This window comes from Tamandua tetradactyla, chromosome 24 (assembly GCF_023851605.1).
Source record: "Tamandua tetradactyla isolate mTamTet1 chromosome 24, mTamTet1.pri, whole genome shotgun sequence".
NCBI lineage: Eukaryota > Metazoa > Chordata > Mammalia > Pilosa > Myrmecophagidae > Tamandua > Tamandua tetradactyla.
Window position 1 is genome coordinate 40,075,790 of NC_135350.1, and position 27,839 is coordinate 40,103,628.

The 27,839-nt window shown below is 40.1% G+C and overlaps 1 protein-coding gene across 3 annotated transcripts in view; it reads right to left on the bottom strand.

Annotated features, from left to right (window-relative positions):
• Positions 1-27,480, bottom strand: part of AFF1 (ALF transcription elongation factor 1) — a 230,891-nt gene extending 203,411 nt beyond the window's left edge. Inside the window, exons 1-2 of one of the 3 annotated variants that reach the window (XM_077142909.1) lie at positions 27,288-27,480; positions 16,348-16,421 (exon numbers count right to left, since the gene is read on the bottom strand). In XM_077142909.1, the coding sequence (XP_076999024.1) occupies positions 16,348-16,385 (38 nt within the window). In that variant the 5' untranslated portion in view covers positions 16,386-16,421; positions 27,288-27,480. Of the gene's footprint in view, positions 1-16,347; positions 17,712-26,051; positions 26,759-27,287 lie in introns of those variants that run through there. The other 2 variants (XM_077142910.1, XM_077142908.1) reach the window with 2 other exon arrangements.
• Between the last annotated feature and the right edge of the window lie 359 nt (positions 27,481-27,839).

Sequence of the window (27,839 nt, forward strand, 5' to 3'; positions counted from 1 at the left end):
GCTATTTCCAAATTCTGAAATGCTTTGCTCTTTGTGCATAAAACTGGTAGCTCCCTAGAACTTTGTGTATCTATGTGACACCTGAGACTCAGACTTTAGAGTTCTCCAGCTCTAGAAGTACTAAAGAAGCAACATCACTCCATGCTGCAACTGTTTAAAATTTTGAAAAAATAATGAGACAACAGTGATGTGAATGAGGCTGATACTTTAATTTCTGTGTGAGAAGTAAAGGAGAGATTTATTTTGTCCAATATTTAAATTTTCTGTTGCACACAATCTGATTTAACTTGTCTGGTCAGTTTATTTAAACAACCTAATTAAGCTTTATTTGACATGGAACCTAGAATAGAATGAGATCTTGATATTCTGTATCAATGGCTGAGGTAATACCCTGATGCATTTCACCATGTTCTGGGCAGAAAATGAGTAAGTATTTGCATAGTCCCTTGAGGAACTGAAGAAAGAAAGTATGAAACGATTAAAACTTTCCCACCTGAGGAATTCCTGCTATTCTCTCAAGCAATGGTGGTTCCAATTTAATAAAGGCAAGCCCTCAAACTTGAGTCTTGCCCTTATGAAACATTTCTGTAATGGCAAAGCTAAGCCTATGTATAATTAAAGCCTAAGAGTCACCCCTGAAAACCTCTTTTGTAGCTCAAATGTGGCTTCTCTCTAAGCCAAACTCTGCAAATGAACTCACCACATAAGAATGTAGAAAATGACTTCCAGGAGTATAAATAGTCTCCCTGGCAACATGGAATATGACTCCCAGGGAAGGGCCCTGGTTTGGCACTGTAGGATTTGGCAATGCTTTCTTGACCAAAGTTGGGGAAAAGAAATAAAATGAAATCTCTGGCTAAGAGATTTCAAAAAGTTCAGTCTGAAAATTACTCTATGCAAGTTTCAGCCAGATGTTGCAAACTGTCACAGTATGCCAAGATCCAAGCAACAGTGTTTCTGAAAATCCCCAAAAATACCTGGGCTCTATTTAAGACCCTACAAAAGTTTTAATTTTTAGAGACTTAAAGCCTCTGTATTGTTCCCATGCTTATGAAGCCCTGAAACCAAGAGATACTGGTCTCTCCAAGAATACCAATCACTTTCATTCCTCTATCCCTTAATGTCACTGCCCATTTTCAACATGAAGAAGTTAAAAGGCCATTGCCCAGGTATCCCTAAAGACTGAGGAATGAACAAAAAAAAAAGGGGGGGGGGGAAGGAATTGTAACCAAGACATTAAGAATTAACAAATAATAATGATTACTGAGTCATTATATAGATGCTCTTCTTATTTTTTAGGAGATTAGAATAGCCAGAAGAAAATATCTGAAAATACTGAACTGTAACCAAGCTGTCTCAATCTTTCATAATGATCATATAACTAGCTAACCTTTATCTTGTGATTGTAAGATCCTTGTGATTGGTTCCATTTGTACCACTTTTACGTGGTATTTTAATCCTGCTTTTCAACCTTAGAGTCTTATGATCTCAAAAGACAGCCCTTAATGTTCATAATAAAAGAACTGGAGCAGCCCAGACCTAACCCACCTCAACTTCCAAACTGTTTTGCTAGATGAAGCTGGATCTAACCAAAATTGGCCCACCTGACATGAACAGTTGCTAAAACTTGAACCTGTAAGTGACCCATACCATCATCATATTAAGGCCGCCATTTTCTAACATACGTCCTGGGCCTAAGCATGTCCTCACTCTGTGCACGCTCACTAATGAGATCATCTCCAGCCTGCTCATCTAAAGCCACTGTGCACATTTTCCTAAAGCCTGCCCATCTTTTGATACTCTAAAACTATCACAGCTACTGCAGTTTGGGGAAACAGACTTTTAGGCCATTAGGCCATCTGAGCTCCTGCTTCACACCTAGCAGTAAGTTCTTTCTCTTTGAAACCCCAGGTGTCTCAGGAATTGGTCATTTGAGTGCATCAGGCAGAGAACCCCCCACTTTGATCATTATCACTATCACAAGGGAATAGCTATAAAGATATTAAAGGCAACTCTAAAGGGTGTCCTGGAGGCTGAGAGAGGGCACCCAAACTTTGAAGGGGGCCCCACCCCAAGGCTGAAGTTCAGACAGTTGAGGAAGGTATGGCGGTAACCCAATGGACAGCATAGAAGCAATAGCCAAGTGGCAGGGAACAACCCACTGGGGTGCAGGCGAGCAGAGGCTGACAGGCACCCTTTGTCTGAGCGACCCCTGCGGGGACCACTGTCTACACTGGGAGGGCCACAGTAAGGACCCTGCCTGGGGCAGAGTGCCACTGGAAGTGCACACTTAGAGAGCACACACTGAGGAGCAAAAACACCAAACACAGCCACCAGAACCAGGGAGACACTCCTTCATTCCTATTGCATCCCTCCAGCGCCCTCTACTGACAACGCTTAACACGGTGCTCGGTCTAAAGAAACAATTCTGAACCATGGTTTGCCAAACCCCAACCAAACCCATTTCTGTTAACCCTAAAGAACACCCAGCACTCTATGTGGGATTCTATAAACGTTTCCCGTACTAAGATTACTTTCCAGACACCTACAATTTCCAGATGGGTTTCTAGGCCAGATAAGTCCTGAAATGCAAAAGGTGCTGCCTCTTTAGAACATTAACTAGTTCCATCCCCCTATCCCATATTATCGACAGCCCTTTCCAACATGAAGATGTTAGAATGGCCATAGCCCAAATACCACTAAAGATTGGGAGAAGGATCAAAGGAGAAGGTGAAGTTATAACAAAGAAGATAGGATTCAACAACTGACTATGACTGCTGAAGCATTGTACTGATATTTCTTTTAGTCTACAGTGCCTTGGAGCAGTCAGACAGAAAAACTTAAAATTGTGGAAAATAACCCCTAAACTCTGAAATCTGCTCTGTAACTACTTGTTACAATGTACTTCGAAATTTATTGCTTTTTTGTATATATATATATCACAGAAAAAAAAAGAAGAAATGCTGAAAGTTCTGTCCATGATGGTAGCGTAGGCACTGAAGGGTAAGTCTGAAGGAGAGAGCATTAAATTAAAAACTGGAACAGACATAAAGGCAAGGTTAGGAGGGCACAAAAGGAGCAGTGACTTTCTTGGGAGCTTAGGGTTTTGGAGGAGGTATTTGAGCTGAACCTGAAAGGCAGAGGAGGATATTGATGGGGGAGGGGTGGGGGGGCAGGGAAAGAGAGAGAAAACTCATTCCAGGATGAGAGGACAGTTTTATTATTAACTCTGGTGTCTCGGGCAAACTTAGCCTCCTCAAGCCTCAAAGAGAGATACCTGGTCAGGCCTATCTTAAAAGATCCCTATGAGATTAAAATGAAACGAAGGATTGTGAAAAGGCATTGAAGAAAGGTTAAAGCATTAGCTGAAAACCACTTAATGGCAGTATCTCTAAATACTACCTACATTTGGAGCTCTGGTATGACCTCTAGTGATTACCTACTCCCCCGATTCCTTCCTGCATTGCTCCCTCTAACCCTGGTCAACATTTCTGAAATCAGAGGCTTTCTATCAATCTTCCCTAAATGAATGACTGCACCTTGGAATACCATGAGAAGAGAGGAAAACCTCCGTTTTGAAACAAAACTAATCTCAGACAAATACAGGATTTCTTATCTACTTGTAATGAGAGTAAAAGTATCATTAAATAAGCACCTACTTTCTCTAAATACAGTTATACACACTTACTTTGATGTATACCTTAAATTAGACCCCGGTATAATATGTGAATAGGAAATAGAAAGGACTTGATTGAGAAATTAATTCATAGTGTCATCTGCCATTCTAAATTACCCAAAGCTCTTAATGTCATCATATGATCGATACAACAATGAAAAACATAAATTCCATAATAACAAACAGAAATCAGTCTGCGCCCAAATCGACAGGACTATACAGACGAAGCAGTTCACATATGCTGCCGGACCCTGCTCACAGAGGCTGTTCAGAGCAGGCTCTTAGGGCACAGGGGACCTGCTTCCCCTTTCCTGGCTGCTGGAACCCACACTTTTGAAACTTCTGAGGTTTTGAAACTTGTGAGCAGAGAGCGCCACGTCTCCAGGCCCTAAACACTAACATTATCAGAGGGTGGTCAACAGAAAGGAAAGAAAATTCGTATTTATTCAACACCAACTTCGAGCCAAACACCGTGCTAGCTTTCTAAAAATACATGACCTCCCATAACCCTTGCTACTATCCTCTCTTACAGATAAGGCAAATGGGGTTTGGAGAGGTTAAGCAAATCGTGAGACTGGAATTCAAACCCAGGTCTAACTGATTTCTAAGCAAACTCTTTCCTTTGAACTCAAGCTTCCTTTCCAGGTAGAAATTTAGTTTGCAGGTCCCCATGAGCTTGTAAGAAGTTGCCTTCAATACTTTGGTTTTGTCCTTAACGGGATACTGAAATGCATATATTTTTTAAAAATTTTTAGACAAGATTTGTTTTCGGTTTTCATTTATTACATACTCTATCATATATGGAAACCAACGCCTCTCTTCTTAAATTATGAACAATTTCATATCTCACTGGGCAAGTGCTCTCTGGAGAAAAGTAGGTTGCTGCCGGATGTCGAAAGATAATCTAAATGAGAACTGTTACAATTTCTAACCGTCGGCTGCTTGATTTATTAACAGTGCCACCACCTGACATCTGCAAGGCTCTGCGAACTACAAAGTACTTTCGCACACGTCATCTCACTGAGCACGAAAACAGCACTGATAGAGGCAAATGTGAACTTCGAGCCTATCGCTGGATGGGCTCCACCTCTACACCCCCCTTTTAAAATTTGTCATTTAATTAATTTTTTTCCTGCCATATCGCCTGTTAGTCACCACCATCTCTGTCCCATCCTTTCTCCTCCCTCCCCCACCTTCTATACCCCAATGTAAAGAAGGCAGCTTGTTCCTTCATTAGAAAAGATCCAAGTTTCTCCAAACACTGTAGCTTACACTGAAACACTCTCCCAGGGACAACCTTTTATCTAGTACTCATATATAGCGCCAGAAAAGAAGTCCATTATAGGATCTTTGGCCCATGCCTCAGAGTTTCAAACCAGAGTTCCGCAAGTATGTCCCTCCCCCAGCTTCTAACGTGACAATGTGGAAGAGGAGCTGATGACAGAATGGAGCTAGCTTGAATATCTGCTGCTGACTGGTCAGCTAACGTTTGCTTTCCTTTTTCTCATCTGTAAGATGGAATCTGCCCTAATAGGGTGTTCTGCCACTGAAAGGAAATCATGCCTATAAAACATTTTGCACAGTCTGGTCAATAACAAGTACTCACTAAATAGTAGCTGCTATTATTCTCGTGCCATCTGAACTGACTAAAGCTAACCTGATGTATATCTCCCCCATGCCAACCTGTTGTATATCTCCCCCATGCCAACCTGTTGTATATCTCCCCCATGCCAACCCGTTGTATATCTCCCCCATGCCAACCTGTTGTATATCTCCCCCATTCTCACCATGCCAATAGTAAAGGGAAATGAAACATCACTTCACAGCCAGTAGGATAGCTGTTACTTAAAAAACGGAAACTAAGTGTTGGGAGAGGACAGGGTGAAATTGGAACTGTCCTGCATGGCTGGTATGAATGTAAATTGGTGGAGTCACCATGGAAAACAGTGGTTTCTCACAAATTTAAATGTAGAATTACCATTTGACCTAGCAGTTCCACTCCTTAGTATACACCCAAAAGAACTGAAAAGAGGGTCTCACACAGATACTTGTGCTTTAATGTTCATGGCAGCATCATTCACAATAACCAAAAGATGGAAACAACCCAAATATCCATGGACAGGTGGATAAACAAAATGTGGTACATACTTACAGTGGGATATTATTCAGATGTAAAAAGGAACACATGCTACAACATGGATAAGCCTTGAAAACAAGCTCAATAAAATAAACCAGATGCAAAAAAGATAGATATTGTATTATTCCACTAAAATGAAACATGTAGAAAAATGCACAGAAACAAGTAGATTAGAGGTTACCAGGGGCTGGCAGCAGGAGGGAATGGGGAGTTACTGCATAATGGCACAGAGGTTCTGTTTGGGGTGATGAAAAAGTTTTGGTAATGATTGGTGCTTATGGTAGCACAACTTTGGAAATGTAATTAATGACACTAAATTATACACTTAGAAATGACTGAAATGGAAATTTTCACGTTATTTATTTGCCATACTTGTAATAAAAAAAAAAAGGTGGGGGTAGGGAGGGGAAGGCCTTGAATACTCTTATCTGTAGCTGAAAATACATCAACATCAGCAGAAGGAGGATTTTTCTCTCCCTGGCCATCCAGCAGGGACCCTCCCTCTCCAGCTGTGACCTCTACTCCCTTCTCCCTTCCAGCTTGTTTGGAAGACACACTCAGAAGGTGATTGCCGAGCATGTGGAAAGTCAGTAAACACATTAGAATTCTTGGGTGCCCAGCACCCTACTAGCTCCACTCGGGTTACAAAGAGCAGTCTCTGACCTCCAGTTGTTTAAAATCTAGCTGGGGCTTAGATTGACTGCAACAAAGGAGTCAAGTGAAAAAGCAGCAAGAGATAAGCTTAATAGGAAGTTAGGTACATAAGAAAAGGAGTTTACGTTTATTGAAGGTGGTAGACCTTCAAAGCAGGGGTAAATTTAAAGAGCAGTGTCCAAGACTTAATTCTGTAAAATGCCAGATTGTTTTTATGAGCCACTTTCAACACTAGAAAGCATTTGTGTGTGTGTGTGATTTTGACTAAAGGTATTGATCATATGCAAAGTGATGTACCACACCAATAAAAGGAATACTATATTTAAACATAAACTTTAAAACAACAGCCTTGGAACTTCTTTTACAAAAAGTTAACTCAAAATTCTGTAATTTAGAATTAACCTAAAAACACATCCCTTTCTATAGTGCAAAGGAATAAAGGAATTTTTGCTTCTAATGTTGGGTGGGGAAAAGAATGGAGGTAGGTTCTAATTCTTTGATCTCTTCAGAGGAAGAGGGTTAAAAAATCTGCCCTGTTCCACTTTACTGCATGTGAAATGCAGCTCAGCAGACAGCACCTCAATTTTCAACCCTAGACAGATACCTGTGGAGCTAACCCTAGGCATAAAGCATTTTCCCACTATTTGAGAATCAGGGCAAACCTGGGATAACAGCAACTGCCTCCTTAAACCTTAACAAAGATCTTTGCCGGTCTGAGCAGTCAAAATTCAAACTAAAAGCATCCCCACACTCACCAATAGGAAACCCTGTTTTCTTTTAATTAAAAAAAATTTAGAGGTCATCCGTCAGCTTTATTTACAAGTAATGAGTCCAGCAGCCCCCATTTATCACCCCTGGAGATTCTTTTACACTTTGATGTGAAAAGAGCGAGGGTCCATTGTGATTTCAACTACTCCAACAGAGGTCCTTTCATTTGCAAACGAAGCCCTGGCCTTCAGTAAGAACCAACTCTCAGAAAAAAATTCATTGCCTTTCCTTCTATTTATTTATAAAAGACAGGGGAAAGTAGCTGGCTTTAAGACATTTCTTAAAAAAAAAAAAAGCAAAACAAAAAACAGAGTTCCTAGCACACCCCTAATGCATTTCCTACCTTTGCCGGTTCCTTCTGCCCAGAATGCCCCTTTCCCAAATCGTGCTGCTTATGAAAAGGTGAACTGAACTTCTTTCGTGAAGCCATCCCATCTGGAAGGGCATTCTCTCTCCTCTAAGCTTTTGTAGAAATGTACGTGCAACATTTCCTTAAAATTCTAACACCCAAGGGCTTAACATTACTTATTACTCTCTCACTTAGAGCAACTCTGGAGCGGTTTTCTCCAGAGCCAGGAATGTATCAACATTCGGAATAGCCACAACAAACCCTCAACCACCCCAATAATTAGGTCACAAGACACCCATTTTCCTCCATTTTCACCATGAGTTTGAAGGAAGTTTAAAAGGGAAAGAGGGCTTAAAGATTTTTAAAAGTAGCAATGAAGTCCGAGGCAGTGGTCAAAAAAGAGGAAGGTACGGTACAAAGCACAACTAGGAAGGTTGTTTTTTTTTTTAAGTAAACTTTTAAAATTAAAATATAACATACATTAAAGTATAATAAATGTACCACACTAAATAAGGTGCTAATAATAGGGAAGTATATGGGAACTCCATATTTATAGAATTTGTGCATGATTTTTCTGTATACCTATAACTTCTCTAATAAAAAATTTTAATTAAAAAATATATAAATAAAACATACATAAGAAAAGTGCACAACTCACGTGTGAATTCTCACATCCCTGTAACCAGCTCCCAGAACAACAGCAACCCTCCTGACCTATTAAACTATGTTTAACAAAAAGACTTATCTTGAATTTAATCAAGCTTTAGAGCTAAATTCCATTCTACAGGAAATAGACTGGATAGAATCAAAGGTTTCTCACTTTGGGCACTACTGATGTTGGGGGACAGGTAATTCTTTGTTGTGGAGGGCTGTTTGGGGCATTGCAGGATACTTAGTAATATCCCTGGCCTCTCCTCACTGGATTGTGACAACTACAAATCTCTCTAGACATTGCCAGATGCCCCACTGGGAGGAGAAATGGTCCCCAGTTGAGAACCACTGGTATAGAGGGAAACTCAAACATAGTAAGAGAGGAAGCAAACAGACAAATCCACAAAGTTAACACACCAACAACTCAGCTTCCTCAACCCGTCAATATCCACCCCCTCCAAAAGTAGGGGAAATGCTCTAGATTAAAAGACTCAAGAGACATAGCAAACTTAACTGCAAATGTTTGAACTGTGGCTTGTTTGAATCAGGAAGTAAATAACTTTAAAAGAAACTTTAAAATGATCTGGAAAGTTTGGATACAGGCTAGGTATTAGACAAATCTAAAAACGTTAGTTATAGTAGCTGTGAGACTGTTGTGCAGTTATATTGGGAAATATCCACATATTTTAGAGATGCACATAAAGTTTGCAGAAATAAAAAGACAGATGCCTGGAATTTGCTTTAAAATACTTCAGCAAAGAAAAAAAATGGATAGATGAGACAAGTGTGGCAAAATCTTGAGAAATGTTTAATTTGTGAAAAGGGTACATGAGAATTGAATCTCTCTACTTTTACTGATGTCAGAATATTTTCATGATAAAAAGTTTCCTTTAAAGTGAAGAAAGAGGAGAAATGGAGCAAGAAAAAACTGTTATGAAAGATTTTTTCCATTTTGTGTCTTTAGAGTCTCTCTTCTCCTTAACAAGAAGTGAACCATTTCATGCTTTTTTAGTAGTTTTAATAAGACCTGTTCACCTAACCTCAGTCAATAACATCTTATGTGTATCTTACATAACATACTTTCTTCCAAACTTTTAAATCTTTTTAAGGCAATAAAAAAGGTGATACTCTGTTATGCCTTCAGAACTTGTTGGTCAAAAGCAGAAATGAAATTGCACAGTACCCTGTATGTAATTATTTAGTGTAGTAATTAAAATATTTCCCAGCCAAAAACAAACTAGTTGCCTCAGCTTTTCCTATAGTCTAATCCACACAGTCAGCTATTAACTTCTCCAGGCTCTTTGCTTTCTCCAGTAAAATGAAGCTGATTACCATTTAATCTGACTACTTTATGAGGTTATCATGAGGTACAGAAAACAAGGCTCAGATTCTGAATAATATTCTCCAAGCTTCCGAAAATGAGGAAAACTGGAACTAGAATTTCAAATGAGGCTGAATGTTACAGATTCAGAAGAAAAGGATTTCTATAATTGACACCCTACAAAAGAGAAGAAAATATGTTATGCCACGATTCAGAATAGTACTTTCTTTTTCTTTTTTTTACATGGGCAGGCACTGGGAATTGAACCTGGGTCTCTGGCATGGTAGGTGAGAACTCTGCCTGCTGAGCCACTGTGACCTGCCCTCAGGATAGTATTTAATTAGTATCTTTACACAGATAGTGTAAAACTAAACAATTCAGCTCAATGTCCTTCTTATCCATGACTGCCAGCCAAAGTATTACCTAAAGTGATATAACACCAACAGCATGGAGTAGTATTTGTCATACTAGAGGCACTAAAATAAATATTAATTTGTTCTCTACATCTCAGCAATAGTAAAGAGCTCAAGACTGAAGACAGAGGGGAAAACCACATGCAAGTGAATTTAGAAATTGCCCCATGGGCACACTGGCTTGTAAATTTAGAATAACTTAAAAATAACTATAAATATAAACCTACCATACAACCAAGCATTTCTAGGTATCTACCTCCTCAAAATGAAACATATTAAAAAAAAAAATGAAAACAAAGACATTTTCATAAATGTTCAAAACAACGTAATTTATAATAGCCCAAAGGTAGATACAACCCAAATGACCATCAACTGATGATAATTATGGTCTATCCAGTCAATAGAAAATTATTCTTCATTAAAAAGGAATGAAATACTGATACATGCTACAATGTGGATAAACCTTGAAAATATTTTAAGTGAAAGAAGCCAGTGATACACAGACACACAAACACACATTGTATGATTCCATTTATATCAAGTGTCCAGAAGGGGCAAATATAGAAAGCAGAGTTACTGGCTACCCATGGCTGGAGGTGGGAACAGGGCTAAACTGTAAATGGGCAGTTACAGCTATTGGGAATGATGGAAATAGTCTAATTTTGGATTGCAGTGATGGCTGCACAACTCAATAAATTTACTAAAAAACATTCTGTTGTACACCTAAAATGGCATGCAAGTTATATATCAAAAGTTATGAGGTTTTTGGTTTTTTTTATAAGATGGCTGTACTACTTGTAGAGGAATACTATGCAGCAGTATTTCCTTTATACTTTGTGCATGGTTTAGGATAATACCATCTCCAATATTTAATGTAAAATGCACCACAGTAAAACCTTCTAAGTGTAGCCATAGTCTGCAGATAAACACACTGTGTTTCTCTACCACTCTATGAAGGCTATTCTTGGAGCAGCTCACAAAGGAACCCCTTCAATCCCAAAAGCTGCTACTAAACAAAACCTTTCCCCTTGCAGTAGCATTAAAGAAGCTACTGAGTCCTCTAAAACTTACCATTCTACCATCATCATTTCAGCGTTAGAATTAACAATTCTTTGTGGACTTAAGATGTCCCAGGCACTGTGTTAAGTACTTTACCTGCACTATCTCCTCAGCCCCAATTTAATAAGGCTTTAAAGGTTAAGCAATTTGCCCAAGGAACCAATACGGGAGAAGAGATTTGAACTCAAACTCTCCTACTTGCGAATTCTACCCTCAGCCATGTTATAATGGCCAAATGGATTTTATTGGTGAAATTACTCGATATTTTTACATTTAAATATTTCCCCCCAAAATCTAACTGTCCCTTTGGGAAATAACCAATTATGAAAAAGATTTCCTCAGATCTGGGATCTTCTAAAGTCATCAAGCTGAATGACTGATTCATTGTAAGCTACATTTGACAATGACACATACTTACCAGTTAGGAATCCTTTTCTAAAATAGAGGGAAACAAGGTGTCTATCCTCTATGAGCATTATTGCACCTATAAATGAGGCCTGAAACTATATCACTTGGAAAATACAGGAACCCTTCCTTTTGCCCCTATTTCACAATTCCAGGTGTGGGTTATTTACAGTATCCAGGCAAGCACTATTTCAGGAAAATATGGCCTACAGCCATTCATCTCTCTAGGATGCATCTAAAAGTTTGGTCCCTGATTTACTCACACAAAGAAAATCTGTTCATAATATAGGTGTTAATCTAGTTAACACCTTGTAAGCTTCCTCACTAATTGAAGACTCTTGTCAATTAGGAGAGTTAAACATTATTTCAGCCTCTCCATTCAACCAAAAGCTTCCTAGACTACAGTCTCACAAGGGATCACAAAATTCAATCCTCAAATCCTCTCAAATATGGAAAAGCATGCCAGATGATCTTCTAAAACGTTTATAAGATGTACCCACGCTTAATGGCCAAAGACAGTGTGGTGGTATCCCTAGAGGAAAACATCTTTCATTTGTATGTTTATCCTATCTTAACATGTTTTCCTCCAACCACAAAGTAAAAATTTCCCAGGAATATATCCCAGCTTTACTCTCTGGTTTCACTTACCTGAGTACCATTTCAGAAGAATATAACTTAGCACACGCTTTACAAAAGTTAATTTCTGTTTCAGGATTCCAAGAAGAAAATAAGAAATTTCAAGCAATAAATATGGAAGAATGAGAAGGAAACATGTGAGTGAAGTGGCAAAAAGGCACATTCCTTCTTTCAACAAGGAAAAAAAAAGTAATTAGAAACCCTGGGGAAAACAAACACTATTCGAAGATGATGCAATATAAAACATGGCATGAATTTGAGCAATTTACTAAAGCTAAAAATAAGAGTTCAATATGAACCTTCTCTTTCAAGTGGCACTTGGGTTGAACTGAACACACAGAGGAGGAATTAAATCCTAGACCCTGTTTTGCATCTCAATCAAAATAATATAAATGATGCTAATCAATGTTTCAACTTTTATCAATTTACAAGCAAGTTTTCAAGGATACAGACTGTAAAACAAAATGTGCAATCAATCTGGAAATTAAAAACTAAAAGCAGAGCTAATAGCTGAAGGACAGAAGGTAGAAGAGAGGTGGAAGAAAGGGTAATGAATTGTCATCTCAGCTCATGGGAAGTTGATAGGAAAAACAGCAAAGATATTTTTATGATTATTATATTAATATAAAATATAAATATATTCAAATATTAAATATTTAAATTCATAAAGGTAACTAGTAGAATTAAAAATAATATAAATATCAAAACTGACTGAAAGACATAAGAGTATTCACTATATGATTATATTTAAATAAAGTTCAAATGCAGGCAAAATAAACCCATGGTATTAGAAGTCAAACTGGTGGTAAACTCCTGAGGGAGGCAGCACTTGAGAGGGGGCACAAGAGGCCTGGGGGAAAGCTGGTATGTTCTCTTGATTTGTTAAACGAGTGTGTCCACTTGATGAAAATGCATTGAGTTGTCCTAATAATGTATGCACTTCCAGTTTTTGCAATTCAATAAAAATTTTTACAGTGGTGCGACGGTGGCTCAGAGGCAGAATTCTCACCTGCCATGCAAGAGACCCGGGTTCGATTCCCAGTGCTTGCCCATGTAAAAAATATATATATATATAAAAAGAACTAAAAGAGAGGAGGGGAAGGATTGGGGGGAATATAAGTAAGCTTAGATTTAACAGGCACAGGCTGATAAGTCTGGATATCACATAAAAAGCCTATTATTTGTAACAATAAAATAAATATTAGTCTTTGCACATTACATTAATATGCTGTCCACGCTTATGACTTTTGATAGCCCTAAGCAAAGTAAGAGTTCACACTCGGACTCCCTTTTAATTTGAGTGATTAGAGCTGCTCAATAGGCATCTATTTTCTTTGTTAATAGGGCTTAGTCGTGGCCCCGTTCCACATGAATCTGATGTTTTTCTGGAGTCCTAAAAGATTAAATGCCTATCATGATAAGACATTTAAACAAGGGAGCTACTGGTGGATATTAAAGATAGAGCTTTATTTAGTATTTCCCCTAGCTTACACTTGTACTAGGTATTAAAAATAAAATGAGCACAAACAATAGAAACAAATTAGAATGTTACTACAAAGGACAACTACCCATTTTAACTCAATAATTAGCAACAATAGAAAACATCTAATAAATAATAAAATATATCTTTTTAACCTTGGCACTGACAAGACTGTTAACTATTATATTTATTCTTCCACCAGAAATTATACTGGATACAATGTCAATAACTAGGAATTTTAAAAAATCATACCTCCACAAAAAATCTTACAATTGAAAATTAAAATTTCTTCATCCCCTTACATTTTCACCAATGTGATATGCAGATTCTTTTGTAGGAAGACCCCATTCTAATATTCTATAGAAGTCAACTGTGCTTTATTGATGAATTCAAAGGGACCCCAATCAAAACGTCAACAATATTTTTTCTAGAATTTCATCAATGACTTCAGAGTACACATGAAAATATACTTAGATGTGAATAATTATGAAAGTTCTTAAAATGAGAAGTAATGATAAAGTATCTGCCTGAATACCAAAACATCCAGAGAAACAGTACGGAATGGCTGCCAGAAGAAACAATCAGTGGAACAAAAGAAGTTCAACAACTGACCCAAGAATGTGAAGGAATTTAGACAGTGCATTCAAATCACTGGAGAATAGATAAATGATTTCATAAGTGACGGTGAAACAATTGGTTAGCCTTTTACTTATATCATCATAATAAAAAGGCTCCCTAATGTCCTTTCACCTTTTAAATCTACTCATTATTATGGAAATTTACAACATATACTTTACACTAAAATCAATTACTGATGGCTCAAAGAACTAAAAAGATCTAAAACTGAGTTGCAAGTTAGTTAGCCAAATAGCTAACTAAATGTGTGAACTGGCTGCAAAGGAACGGGAAAGCTTCAGTAAGCTCCCAACTTTTTTTTTTTTTTTTTTACATCCAGGCACCCTGGGGCAAACTGACAAGGCAGATGTCTGCAGGAGGAAACCAGGGGTGTGTTCTGTTTGACCTGTAGGCTGAGGGAATCGACATCTTGACATACTTTATAAGTATTGATGACACAATAGTTGGGAAGTTCTGAATTAGAAAGCTTATGTCTAAAAGAACAGTGGCTATTCAATTCCATCTGAATGCTGCCATGAGGCAATGCAGTGTTGCTAAATCTTAAATTTTTTCAAGAGAAGGTGGAAATCTAGAGTTTTATGAAAAAAGATTGGCAAAATTATTTTTGTCTGAGCACTGTGAGGGACCAAACAAAACCCATCTGTTGACCAGATCTGTCCCACAGGCCACCAGCTTACAAGTTCTGATTTAAATGCAAAAAAAAAAAAAAAAAATGAAACCATACAAGTGCCAGGAAAGAGCACATGACATTATTTTCACAATCTTGGAGTAGGAAAGACCTTTTCAAGCACAATCAAAACCAGAATCCATAAAGGACAAGACATTTAACTGCATAAAAATTTAAAACGTATGTGCAACTGAACATTATGAACAAACCAAAAGACAAAACACAACAGTTTCCCCCCAAGGCTCTGGCAGAATGCTGATTGCCAGAACGTATGTCACATGCCTTCCCATGCGGGGGAGGAGAGCATACCAAGTCTAACAGTCCCATCACGACTACCTAGAATTAGAGAGTTTCCTAAAATGAACCAGGAAGGGGGAGGAAGTAGGAAAGCATTCAGAGTTACAGGCAAACCATCAGTACTCTATTACACAATAAATACTGAGTAAGTTTGAGTCAATACTTCTCATACTTCAATATGTTTTTTTAGAGCAGTTGTAGGTTTATGGAAAAGACATTCAGAAAGTAAAGTTCCCATGTACAACACTCCCAACACACACACACAAAGTTTTCCCTATTATTAACATTTTACATTAGGGCAGTACCTTTGTTATAATTGATGAAACAATATTATTATAGTTATATTATTAGCTAAGGGTCATAGCTTACAGTAGGGTTCACTCTTCGTGTTCTATGGGAATACAATTTAAAATGTATTCTTATTGTGGTAACATATCTACAAGATAAAATTTCCCATTTTAATGACTTGCAAGTGTACAATTCAGTGGTGCCTAGTACATTTACAACATTGTGCTATCATCTATCACCACCATTCATTACCAGAACTTTTCCATCACCCCAAACAGAAACCCTGTACCCATTAAGCAGTAATTCCCCAGTCCCCACTCCCACCCTCACCCTCGATAAGCTGCATTATAACCTCTGACTCTATGAGTTTGCATAGCTAATAGGAAAGGTAAAAACTGAGCAGCACTATTACGAATTTTGAAATGTCAAATGAGTTATTCTTAAAAATTGCCTTAGAATCTTAACATGCTCCTCAACCTCAACAAACACTGATCATTCAGTACATGCAAGAAGACACTGTGTGCACGCAGAGTTGGAGGGAAGAGGTGTGAATATGGCAAAATATAAATGTCACAGAGTCCCCTCTCTACAAACTCTCATAATGAGGTAGATTTCATCACACACCTGTGTCAACACAAGCTGAAGATGTATGCACAACTTTCCCAAATCAGTGCAATATGGGCCCATATCCTGAACACAGAATTCGAATGCTGATTCTATGAATTGAAAATATGCAGCTGCTCTAACAGATTTGACTTCATGTAGACTAAATGAATATTTTCACAATTTTCCCTGCACAGGAGTGTTCACAAATCACACATAAAACGAAAAGGACCAAACTTATTCTTTGGAAAGTAGATTCAAAAAATTAAATATCGTCACGTCTTTAAATCATGGACTTCATCTTTACCTGTTGCCGTTGCTGTTGACTCTTTCAGTAAACGCCATCGCTGCCAGTCAGTGGAAAGCTGCTGGTCTGCTCATCTGAAAGAGAATCAAAACCCATGACCATGAGCCCATAAATAAATTCACAGTCATGACTGACCTGTAAGAAATCTTACTGGAGACAAAAATTCAAAGTTCTAATTCAAATTAGGGAACATTTTTTTCACCAATCCCCAAGCTGTATGAACAAATGGGCTGTATGAACATCAAAGGCCAAAGACATTTTTTATTTTAAGGCTGCTATTCAAAGCCATTTCAGAAAGAAAAAATACATAGAAGCTTATCACGAGGAGGAGGAAGGGAAGTAACATTTCCCTTGTATCCACTGTGTGCCAAACATTGTGTTAAGCCCTTTACAAAAATGGCATTTCATGTAAACATTACAATAAACTTGCAAGGTAGAACCTAATACCCCATTTTATAGGCAAGAAAGCTGAGAGACAGCTTTAATTAATTTTCCTGAGGTCACAGGTTGTCCCAGCATCCTCCCTAGAATCAAAAGCAAGATAAAGCATGCAGGGGAAAGAAGAATATACAAGAGAAAAGAAATTCAACATTTACTAGAAAAACGACTCCCAATAACAGTCAATCTTAAGATTTTCCTTCCACTTATGAAGGTACTCAACCCCAAAGGCAACTCATGTGCATCCTCTCAAAACAGGACTGGATTTTAAAAATAATAATTTTATACAATATGGGCAGATGGCCTTGGTACTATCTTATCTATCAATAGAAAGAACCTACCTTCTGATGGTGAACACTATCAACAGCTGTTTCCTTTTTCCCTCATGTATATATTTGTAAATTGACTGCACTTCTTCCAACTTGCTTTAAATATATAGTTCATTTTTTTTCAAACATCCTTAAGGCAAAAGCCTATGTTACTAAATTATCTTAGTACAGATTTAACAAACTGTTTGATACAAATGGAAACACTACTTAAATCTGTAATAGTTTCAATTCGTCTGCATTGTAGAAGCATGCTTAGTGGTTACACTGTTGGCTAAGACTGAAGCACTGAATACAGACTTTCATCTCTACTCAGACTCCTGATAAGGTCTTTTATCTTCCAGTTTATGAAATTAAAATTGCCAACTTGCTGACTACAATGTTTCCATACAAGTAGATCTCATTCCTTACTCTATCTCCTCCCCACAAAGAATGCAACATGGATGTTGCAATTATTCTTATTGAATTCACACTAGTGGAGCTCTGAGTTTTTCAGTATCAAATATGTTTTGGGGACAGACCCTTCCTGAATCAGCTACTTGCCTACTTGTCCTAGGCAAGTTACCAAAATTCTCCAACTCAATCCTCCTCTCCCCCTCCCCCACTTACTCTCACTTTCCCTCCTTCTCTCTTCCTTCTCCTCATTTTCCACCCAACCCCCACCCCCAACCCCTGCACCACCTCATTTTCTCTCTTGACCTGCAGTCCTGGCACAGAGTAAGTGAGCAATAAAATATTGTGTTCGTATTAGCATCATTCTCATAACATTGCTGCAAAGTCCTCTGGAAAGCACCTGATGGCAGCCCCCCCAAGACCGTCTCAGGAAGATGCCCAAGCTACTTGCAACCCAACACAGCCCACCTCTAGCTGGGCTGCCTAAAGGCACCAATCTGGGGGAGTGGCCCTCAGTGCACATGTTTTTTCATTCACTCATGTAGCGAACAAACATTTCCTGAGCACCTATTCTAATGCAGGTACTGCTATAACTGCTGAGAGTAAAACAATAAAGAAAACAGACTCCTGCTTTAACTGAGCTTACACACTGCAGGAGGCAACGAATGAAGATGACGCATTAAGCAAAACACATACAGTCAGATATTAAAGGATGCTATAGAGAAAAATAAAGCAGGAGTGTAGAGTGTCAGAGAGGAAATGAGGTAGGATGCTGCAATTTTATATAGGGTGGTCAGGGCAGCCTTCGCTGAGACTGTAACATTTGAGCAAAGACTTAAAGGAAATGAGGAGCAAGCAATGCAGATCTGTAATGAAAAAGTGTCCTTAGGGACAGATAAGTTCAAGACCAAAGGGGCTAGCCTATCTGCTAGGTCTCATCCCTCAAGAACACCGTGGGCTTCCTGGATGGTGGAGGTTCAAGGTGAAAAAGATCACAGACCCTGAGGGTTCAGGACCCTGGACGTAGTCATGGACTTGTCTGTGCAAATCGAACCTCTAACCTCACTGGAGGCACAGAGGAAGGGTCAGGAGGGCTGCATCACCAGATGACTGATTGTTATCCTGATCTCACCACAAAGACCAAATTCAGTCTTTGAAAGACCATTTAGGGTGCTGATGGTACGACCTGTAGAGCTGTAAGGAACAGCCATGCAACTCAGAACAGTAGGCTGCATTAGAATGGAGGCCTATCATAGTCAGGAAATTGTTATCCTTAACTACCATAAAGAAAGGAATTTAGTATATGCCTCAGGTCAACAATTCTCCTTTAAATAATTTTTCTTAAAAATATAGGCATACTATAAAAATATAGTGTACAAGGAGATAAATGCAATGAAAGATAGTTTGCAATAGTAAGAAAACTGGTAACAACCTAAATACATACCAACCCACAAATGACTAAATCAATTATGGTACACCATAATGAGATGCAATATAGTATCAAAATGAATCAGATTTATCTAAACAAGTAGATGAAACACACACACACACACACACACACACACACACACACACACAGGGTTTGGAAGAACATATACCAAACTGTTAATAGCAGCTTCTCTGAAAAGGAAGGAGAGTTGGATGAGGAGGTCAGAGTAAGAACTCCGAAGAGGCATTTTTACCTTTTATTCCATGAGTGATGAAACATTTATTATCTACAGTAAATATTTTTTCTTTAAATATGGAGGATGGCTAGAAAAGTTATACTAGCCTATATATACTGAAATCAGCCTTCCTGAAGTTTCTGTACATCTTTCCATTACTTTCACTAGATTTCAAAGAGGGTTAAAAAAAAAAAAAAAAGACTAATAAATGGGAGGGAGGCAGTTAAAAATCATCCCAATAAAGAAAGCAGGGAAGATATCAATTTGGCACTATTTGAAAATGGAGTAGCGCTGTATAAAGGAAACGGGACAGACTTAAGTGAGCCACATGATCCCCGCAGGCAAATTTACCTCTCTCAGCCTCAGTGCTCCCGTCTGTAAAATGGGAGACAACCCTCTATTTTATAGAGCTACTGAGAAGTGTTAATTATTTAATGTAGCTACTGAAAAGAGTTAATTGTTTAATGTAGCTAATGTACCTAGCATGCTAGCACATTATAAGTTTTAATGCATAGCAGCTCTTGATATTTAAGTCAGCAATCTCTTGTATTACATTTTATATAAGTGCAACAGACTATATTTCGTTTAGGAACACACCTTGCCAGGTCTACTTAAGTAACCCTTTTAGAATACAAATTTATTCAGAAACAAAAATATCATGTGTACCAAACTGCTTTTCTCCCAAAGTGACAATGTAAGTAAAAAATATTTTTTTAGTTATATAGATAGACAGAAAGAAAGAGAAGGGGGGGGGGGAGAGAAAGAGAGAGAGAGAAAGGGAATGAGAAATTCAAAAATAATTCAAGTTATTTGCAAACATTCAGTTTGAGGTCATTAAGTGCTTCTAAAGCCTAGCACATTCTCAGGAATTTACTCTCAGGAGTCCTCATGACAGGCTGGTTAAGGACCTGTCTTGAGATCTACCAGCTATATGATCTTGAGAAAATTACTCTTCACTAGTACAACAGCTTTCTTATTAGTAATATGGGGCTTTATGGGGTTGATATAGGCTTACTTTTTAGTACAATGACTGGTAATCATTCAATAGTTATTACTCTGGTTACGTTTCTGCCAACCAAAAACCACATGCTCTGGAGAATCCGTATGTTAGGGTAGCTTTTCAACTGGATGTGACCATGAGCAGGTCTCCCAAAGGAGAATATGAGTACAAATACTCTGTTTGAGGGCATAGGGCTCCTAAACTGCTCTGTTCCTGGTCAGCTCTACTTCCCCGTTTCCCACACATACTGTCCAGAGATAACAGTCTCTGGGTAATAGGCAATGTGTCAGTGGTGAGTCATGGGTCATAGACTCTATTTTGGTTCACATTCTCCTGATCTCTCCCCCAAGCACATCATAATCTACCAGGGTCCTAAAATGATCTGACTGCATGTAGTTCCTCTAGCTCTCCACGATGATAAGGAACCCGCAAGCTTTGAAATCCACAATGGAACACAATTTCCCCAACTATCTTTTCCCCACTTCTAAGGCTAGTCAAGGGAGTGGTTCTGGTGCTACCTCAAATTCAACTCAATGATCATCTCAGAAATGCCGTTCCCATCTACCCAGGCCAATGTGGCACTGTGGTGCCCTCAACCCCTCAGCTAACCCACTCTCTACTCCGTTATATTCTGTATAGTTTAGGAATGTGTTTAGCTGCAAGTAACAATGACTTAAACTAATACACATTTATGTTTATCTTATAACAAGGCTTGAGTGGCTAGTGGTTCAGTTTTAGCTACTCAATAATGCTATCTGGTTTTCTGCTCTGCCATCTGTACTATGCTGTCCTGATACCTGTCCTCTCATGGTATGCTCTCATGATATAGTTCAAGGTTGCTGCTATACCAGACATCAAGACATCTCATCCACACTTACGGCAGGAAGATGAGGAGGGTATGGCTGTCCCAGCCACATTTGTTCCTTTTTCTCAGGAAAAGAAAAATCCATACCCCAAACCTTGGTTATCAAAAAGCAAACAGTTCTGTGTGTGTGTTTGAAACACACACACAGACACACACACACACACAGAACTGGTTCACATGGCCTCCTCAAGCTACAAGGGAAGAAGCGAAATCAGGATTCAAACTGCCTTCACTGACTAAAACCAAACATGATCTACTACTTCAGCTGGACACGATGTGCTGCCATATACAACTGAGGGACATTTAGCAAAAAATATGGACCACTATCTGAATTTAACATACAAAATTAATCAGTGAGTTGTTAATCTCCCCTCAATGGAGTGCGAGCTCCAGGACTAGCTTTATGTTTATACCCTCAGAGTGTTGTTTTGCTTTAAATAATTGGCCTCAACTTTCGCACAGTAGGCAGGCTTGTGGCACTGGGACGTAGTGCAGATAGTCTAGATTATGCTAGGGTGGCAAATGAATCCCCAAATTTCAGTTTCTTGACAGAATAAAGGCTTATTTCATGCTTGTTCTTTCTGTCCATCACATATTGGTGTGCATGGGGGGTAGGGAGTTGCTCCCCATGGCCACTGAGAAACCTATACTTTTGGCAGTTCCAACACCTCAACATGTAGCTTCAGAGTTTACTGTGGAAAGAGAAGCAAAAGCTGGAGGGTCTCTCAATAGCACTTTTAAATACTTGGGCCAGAAGGGACATGTTGCTCCTATATCCAGCCTACTGGCCAGAATTAGTCATATGATTCTGTATAATGGTGAGGAGACTGAGAAACAAGAGAGAGCCTGTGAATATTGGTAGTAAAATGCCTCTGTCTCATTCCCCAAGGGCTGTTAATTTAGACCCATTAAACAACTTTCTTGTAACAAACTCAAAAAGTTAGGGCTACTCAATAAAGCAATTTACAGGGCAATATTTACCATTGAAAATGGGAAGACAATCCTTTCCCTCAGGAGAAATAACAGCAAACATTTATATTGCATTACTTGTGCTCTGCTTCATCCAAGAACTTGCCAAATTTTATTACCTCTAATCAACTGAACTAGCCAGTAACGGAAGTACTACCACATTGTTAACCCCATTTTACAAAAGAAAAAACTGAAGAATGTAATTGTGTTGGAAGATAATTCTCCACGGGTCTCTTACATTTCTGCAAGTCATACAGAGGCACTGACTGCCTTTACTCTGGACGATGTATAAGGATGTTTACATAACGAACAGCCTTGGCAGACAGAGGTACCACCCTCCATCTGGAGCAAAGGGCAGGCACAGTTACTGTTCAGTGTAATCAAGACAATGCCTTCCTCTGAAGTAAAGAGAAGGCATGCTTGCTGCCCATTATAAAAGATCAGGACGCCTTAAGATTAGGATTCCTCTCTCATAATACAACCCATTCCATATACAGGGGTCACTTGGCCCTCTTGACATCACCCTTTGGGAACTGACCATCGGGAACCAACATGAGAAAAAGGCAATATTCTGGTTACAGATATGGCTATGAATAATAGTCACTCCTTTCTGGCCCAGGAGTCTCATGCCTTCTGCCAGCATTCATGAAACATGTTAGGTTAACCTGTTAGCTTGCGGGAAGGGGTGAACTCTCAGATGCCTCACAGACTTGATGATTACATCACCTGCCCAAGATCTAACAGCTAGTGGGTGGCATACCTAAAATTCAGACAAAGCAGTCTAGATCAGAAACCATGCAATGGTTCTCAATGTGGTCCCTCAGCCAGCAGCTTCAACATCACCTGTGATCATACTACAAATGCAAATTCTCAGGCCTGATTTGAGACCAACTGAATTGGAAATTCTGGGGTGGGGCCCACTCCTGTGTTTCAGTAAGCCTTTCAGGAAATTCTGATGCATACTAAGTTTGAGAATCACTGTTATGCTACATTTATTCTTTGTGTCTATAAGACTGAAGGAAATGCTATGGGTATATCCTGATACACAAGCTTCTGCTCCCCAAAGTCTATAAAATGAGCTTTCATAAATGGAATAATAGTTTGAAAGCACCAAGGGAACAGACTCCTAAGACCCTGGGTTGAATTTTTAGGAAGGTAAAGATCTCTAGTGCAAATAAACACCTACTAGGTCTGCATAATATTTTGTAGAGGCCCAAATATATGGAGAATATATTTGCTTGTTTATTCTCATAATGCTCCAAAAGAATTACTAAGCAAAGGAGAAATACTATTTATATTTTAGAGTTAAGCTGTAATTCTTGAAAAACAGGAAACCACACATCAACACAGCCAATACAGTGTACCATGGTAGAAAGGGCACCAGGCTTTGAGTCACAAGAGTCAAGTAACTTCTTCAACTCCATTTCCTGATTTTAAAATGGAAAATGAACTCCAACTTCAGAGTTCCAATTATGCTTAAATGACATGTCATGTTCAATCAGTTGGTAAACAGAAGGGCTACGCGGATGTAAGCTCCAGCTTTAGGCACACTTCTGTCTGGATCATGGCATTATCCCTGTTTCTCCAGTATAGAAAAGCATCTGGCACATAGAAGATGCTCCGTATCTATGTGTAGAATGAATATGAGGTATTATATTAATGATGTAATTGATTCCAACAGGCTCCATTTGCAGCAATAATCTCAGACTTTAAATAGGAAAAAGTCATTCTAACAAGAAATCCTTAGTCATGTTTAAAATGGGCCAGATAATTTAGGAAAATCAGCTGATTTCCTACCCCTTAGAGAGTACTACTGACGGAGTTCTGCCCTAACGCATAAGACAGAAACTTCTATTGGGCACGTAAACAATCAGAAATAAAGGATGTGTACTTACAAACAACCACATATTCTACTTTAACCTCCACATTGTAGTAAAATTGTAATAACTGGATTACAGGGTTACAGGGTCTATTTTAATAAAATCTGAGACTCAATACAGCAAATATTAAATAAGTTCCTACTGCACATAAGAAAGAGACACGGGCGGGCCACGGTGGCTCAGCAGGTAAGAGTGCTTGCCTGCCATGCCCGAGGACCCGGGTTCGATTCCTGGTGCCTGCCCATGTAAAAAAAAAAAAAAAAGAAAGAAAGAGAGACACCGCTAGAAAATCACTGCCAATTAAATATCATTTGGAAGAGAAACCATTATTGAATTCACAATTTAATGAGGAAAACATAATTTATCCACAAAACTTTGCACAGTAATGTTAAATGCAGTTCCTGAATTTGTACTCTCTCCAACATACTTTCTCAATCTCCTGAAAAATTAGTTAACGGCCTAGAGCCCTTGAAATGGAGGACCCATGTGCTTTTAGATTTGATACACATATCTAAGACAGCAAATAAATTCAAGGCTGAGGACAGCTTTCAATACAGGATTTTAATAATTTAAGGAGAAAAGCCCTAGGTATGTCACAATACCATAAAAGAGACATCTGCAGAGTATATTACCCCTTCTACATAGCTCATACTGACACAAATAATTATAAGTTAACTTACCTATTTAACTGAAAGCGTAAGACTATCAAAAACTTTTGGATTTTAACATTCAACTAACTTCACAGGGGATTATGCAAATTTGCTTGATGAAAGCACAAATTACAGAAGTAAGCAAGAAACTCCATCCACTTGCTTTTTAAAAAATACTGAAAACAAGTTTTTCCTTCTAAGCTTACTTTTTTTTCCCACTCATCTTTTCAATTCCCAAGGCGATACATAACTTCAACTAAAGAAAATGTTCACATGGCTACAGCAATTTCTGGAGATGTCTGATAAAGATGCAACTCGTATATATGTATTTTAAATTAGTAGTTCCAAATTTAATTTAAAACCCAATTAAATAAATAAAAAGTAACTTTTAGCTCAAGTAGGTCTTTGCGAAATTTAGTTAAGCCAGATTACTATCTTAACCCCATAATGGAACAGTGACTTCTGGTGGTAAAAATATGCATCCATGTCCTGCACCTTGCAGGAGAAGATACCGTTTAAAATCACTTGGGCTTTATTCTCGCCATAAATTCTCAGGTTTTTGGATGATCTTTGTATTTTAATTTAACACACTGTGTTTCTTTAAAATTGTATTTTTACAAAGTTGAAGGGTAAAGTAAATGACAAGTGCAAAAGGCACATTTACTACAGAAATTTGATTGCTGTAGTAAATGAATAAGACATATTAACTCATACATAACAGTTCATTTTCCTGCTACATATGGAAAACAAATAATTCACAGCAGCATACCCACAAGTCCCACATCTCCATCGTTCCTGCAAATTATATTTGGAAAAGGAAAGGAAAGGGGGAGAGGGCAGTAACAGTCCTAGTAGCCCATTTTCCCCCAAAGTTTTACATCCCATTCTTCATTTCTTTTTTGCCTCAAAGTCATCCAAACTGTCCCAAATCAACCCCTAGGCTCACTCTTCCCTAAATTAGCTGCATTCATATTCCTAGTTTTCAGTACTGCTTATCTATAATTCTTGCTTTCTTACCCAATCTTTCTTGGGTTTCCCTTTGGATTGCTAGTTCTCTCCATTCCTTTCTGCGTATTTATTTTCAAATACAAAACTGATACTGGGAAAAGAATACACCTTTAAATTAAAGCAGACCATCCAGAATTTTCAACTCTTCTGTGAATCTGTTTCCAGACTATCCACTCAACTAATTCTATCCACTCAACTAATTCTTTCCACTAAAGATGAAAGGCAAGCTAAGGAAATACATTAGACAGAGGAAGTAAACATTGAAACAGGGCCATGCCTATGTATTCTTAAGCTTCTGGGTAGAACTTGACTTCTGAGTCCAAAGGTCTTTTTTCTTTCTCGTGCCTCCTATGCACCTCCGCAGAATGACACCAGGCAAGCCCGGGAGAGGTATCCCACCGCCTCCTACCTTCTACACCTCTGCATGCCTTGCTCTCAAACAATCCTGCACAAGAAAAATCCCCGCACCTCTCGGATCGCTCCTCGCGGGATGTTTCTGTGCCTCACTTACTTGAGCTCTTCTCGCTCTGCAACGGTCCCGAGGATCACTGCGTTTTCGCCTTAACATACCCCTTCGCCCAGGAGGTTTTACATCTGTCTGGCTCCTCGGTGATATGCCTTATCCATAACGTGCACCCACGGGGTTAAAAGTGCCCACCCCACCCACCTAAAAGGATAAAGAAAAAGAAAACCGAAAAACACTGGTTGCAAGGCCCTTTCCGCGACAGAAACTGGTTCTCCGAAGATTTGGAAATATCCCCACCCCCAAAGCCAAGGGTCTTCGTGAGTTTTCAGAGACAATCTGCATAACAATATGGGGTGGAGGATACTCTAGGAAGACAACCTAGTACCAAAGTATCAACACCCTCGAAGCCCCTTCCAGCTTCTGATTCATTAATGTAAATAACATTACATTAAGAAAATTATTAGACAAAACACCCCGCCCCCTAATTCCTCTCTCTCTCTCTTCATTCGCTGACTCCGGGGTTCGCAGGGCGGCAGCCACGGACGAGCAGGTACCCCAGGAAAAAACATATTATCAGGAGAAATGAACCAGTCCCATATTTAGAGGCCGCCGTCTCCCTCTGCCTCAAGAGCAAGTCTCACAAGGTGCCTCAGACGTTTCTTCTAGCTTGGGAGAGTCTGCGGACCCCCGCCGCTCGCCTCCAGCTCAATCACGAATGGATGGGCCTGGGACCGAAACTGCGAACTTCTCTCCGAGGGCGTGGGGGTGGGGGTGGGGGTGGGGGGCAGATAATGAGGAGGGAAGGAGACCTGGGGCGGGGAGGAGAGAAAAGCCCGCTTTCACCCCCGAGAAACTTCTGGGGCACTTCGGTTACGCAACCCGGGGACCAGGTTCCAACAACTGAACATCAGTCCGCCACACTCGAGGCGCACCGGCTGGCGGCCGAGATTTTGGGGGTGGTGTGGGGGGCGGGAGTGGGGTGGGGGTGGGGGACTAGGAGGAGGATGGGGTCTTTTCTTACGCTCCCTCCCCTGATTTTCTAGACGTTATCCGCAGCGGATTTTACGAGAGGGGCGGTGCAAGCTCCGGGTCTCCTCGTCCCCCGTTCCCCCGGCAGGTTCCCACCGGAAAAGTGGGAACGCCAGCGACTTGAGTCAGCGTGCTGGGAAGCCGGCGGCGAGGCGGGAGAGCCTCAGCTTCCGAGAAGTCTGCGGCTGCGGCGTGTGGGGCCAGCCTGACCCCCGGACCGGGGTGGGGAGGGAGGCACAGGGCTCCGCTTACCTTCCTGCGCTCTCGTCCTCTGCCCTCTACTGACCTGTTGCGGACAGGCAGCGGGGAGGGGGGCCACGGGAGCGGGGAGGGCAGAGGAGCGCGTCCTCCGGAGGCGCAGCAGCGGCTCGCGCGGGGCTGGGCTCCGGGGCTGCGGAGGCGAGATTGCAGTTTTGACCGCAACGCCGGCGGCGGACGGCCGAGTGCGCAGGGGCCGCGCGCGCTCGCTCCCTCGCCGGGCCGCCCCAGAACGCCCGGGAGGCCGGGCCACGCCCTCCTTGGGAAACCCCGCCCCTTCCCCTCTCGCCCCTCCCTCCTCGCTCCCCGCCCCAGCCCCAACCCAACCCTTTCCCGCCCCCTCCGCGACCCGCGGTATCCTTCTCCGCCGGGACCCACGCCCCCTAGCCGGCGTCACCCAGATGGCGAGGAACGTCGCGGTCCTCCCGGGGAGACTGGTGGGAGGACCGAGGGGGAGCAGCAGCCCAGGATGGAATACGGCAGTGACCGCACCGGCCGCGTGGGTGACCCTGCCCTGGCTGGTGGGGAGCGCAAGAACCCTCTCGC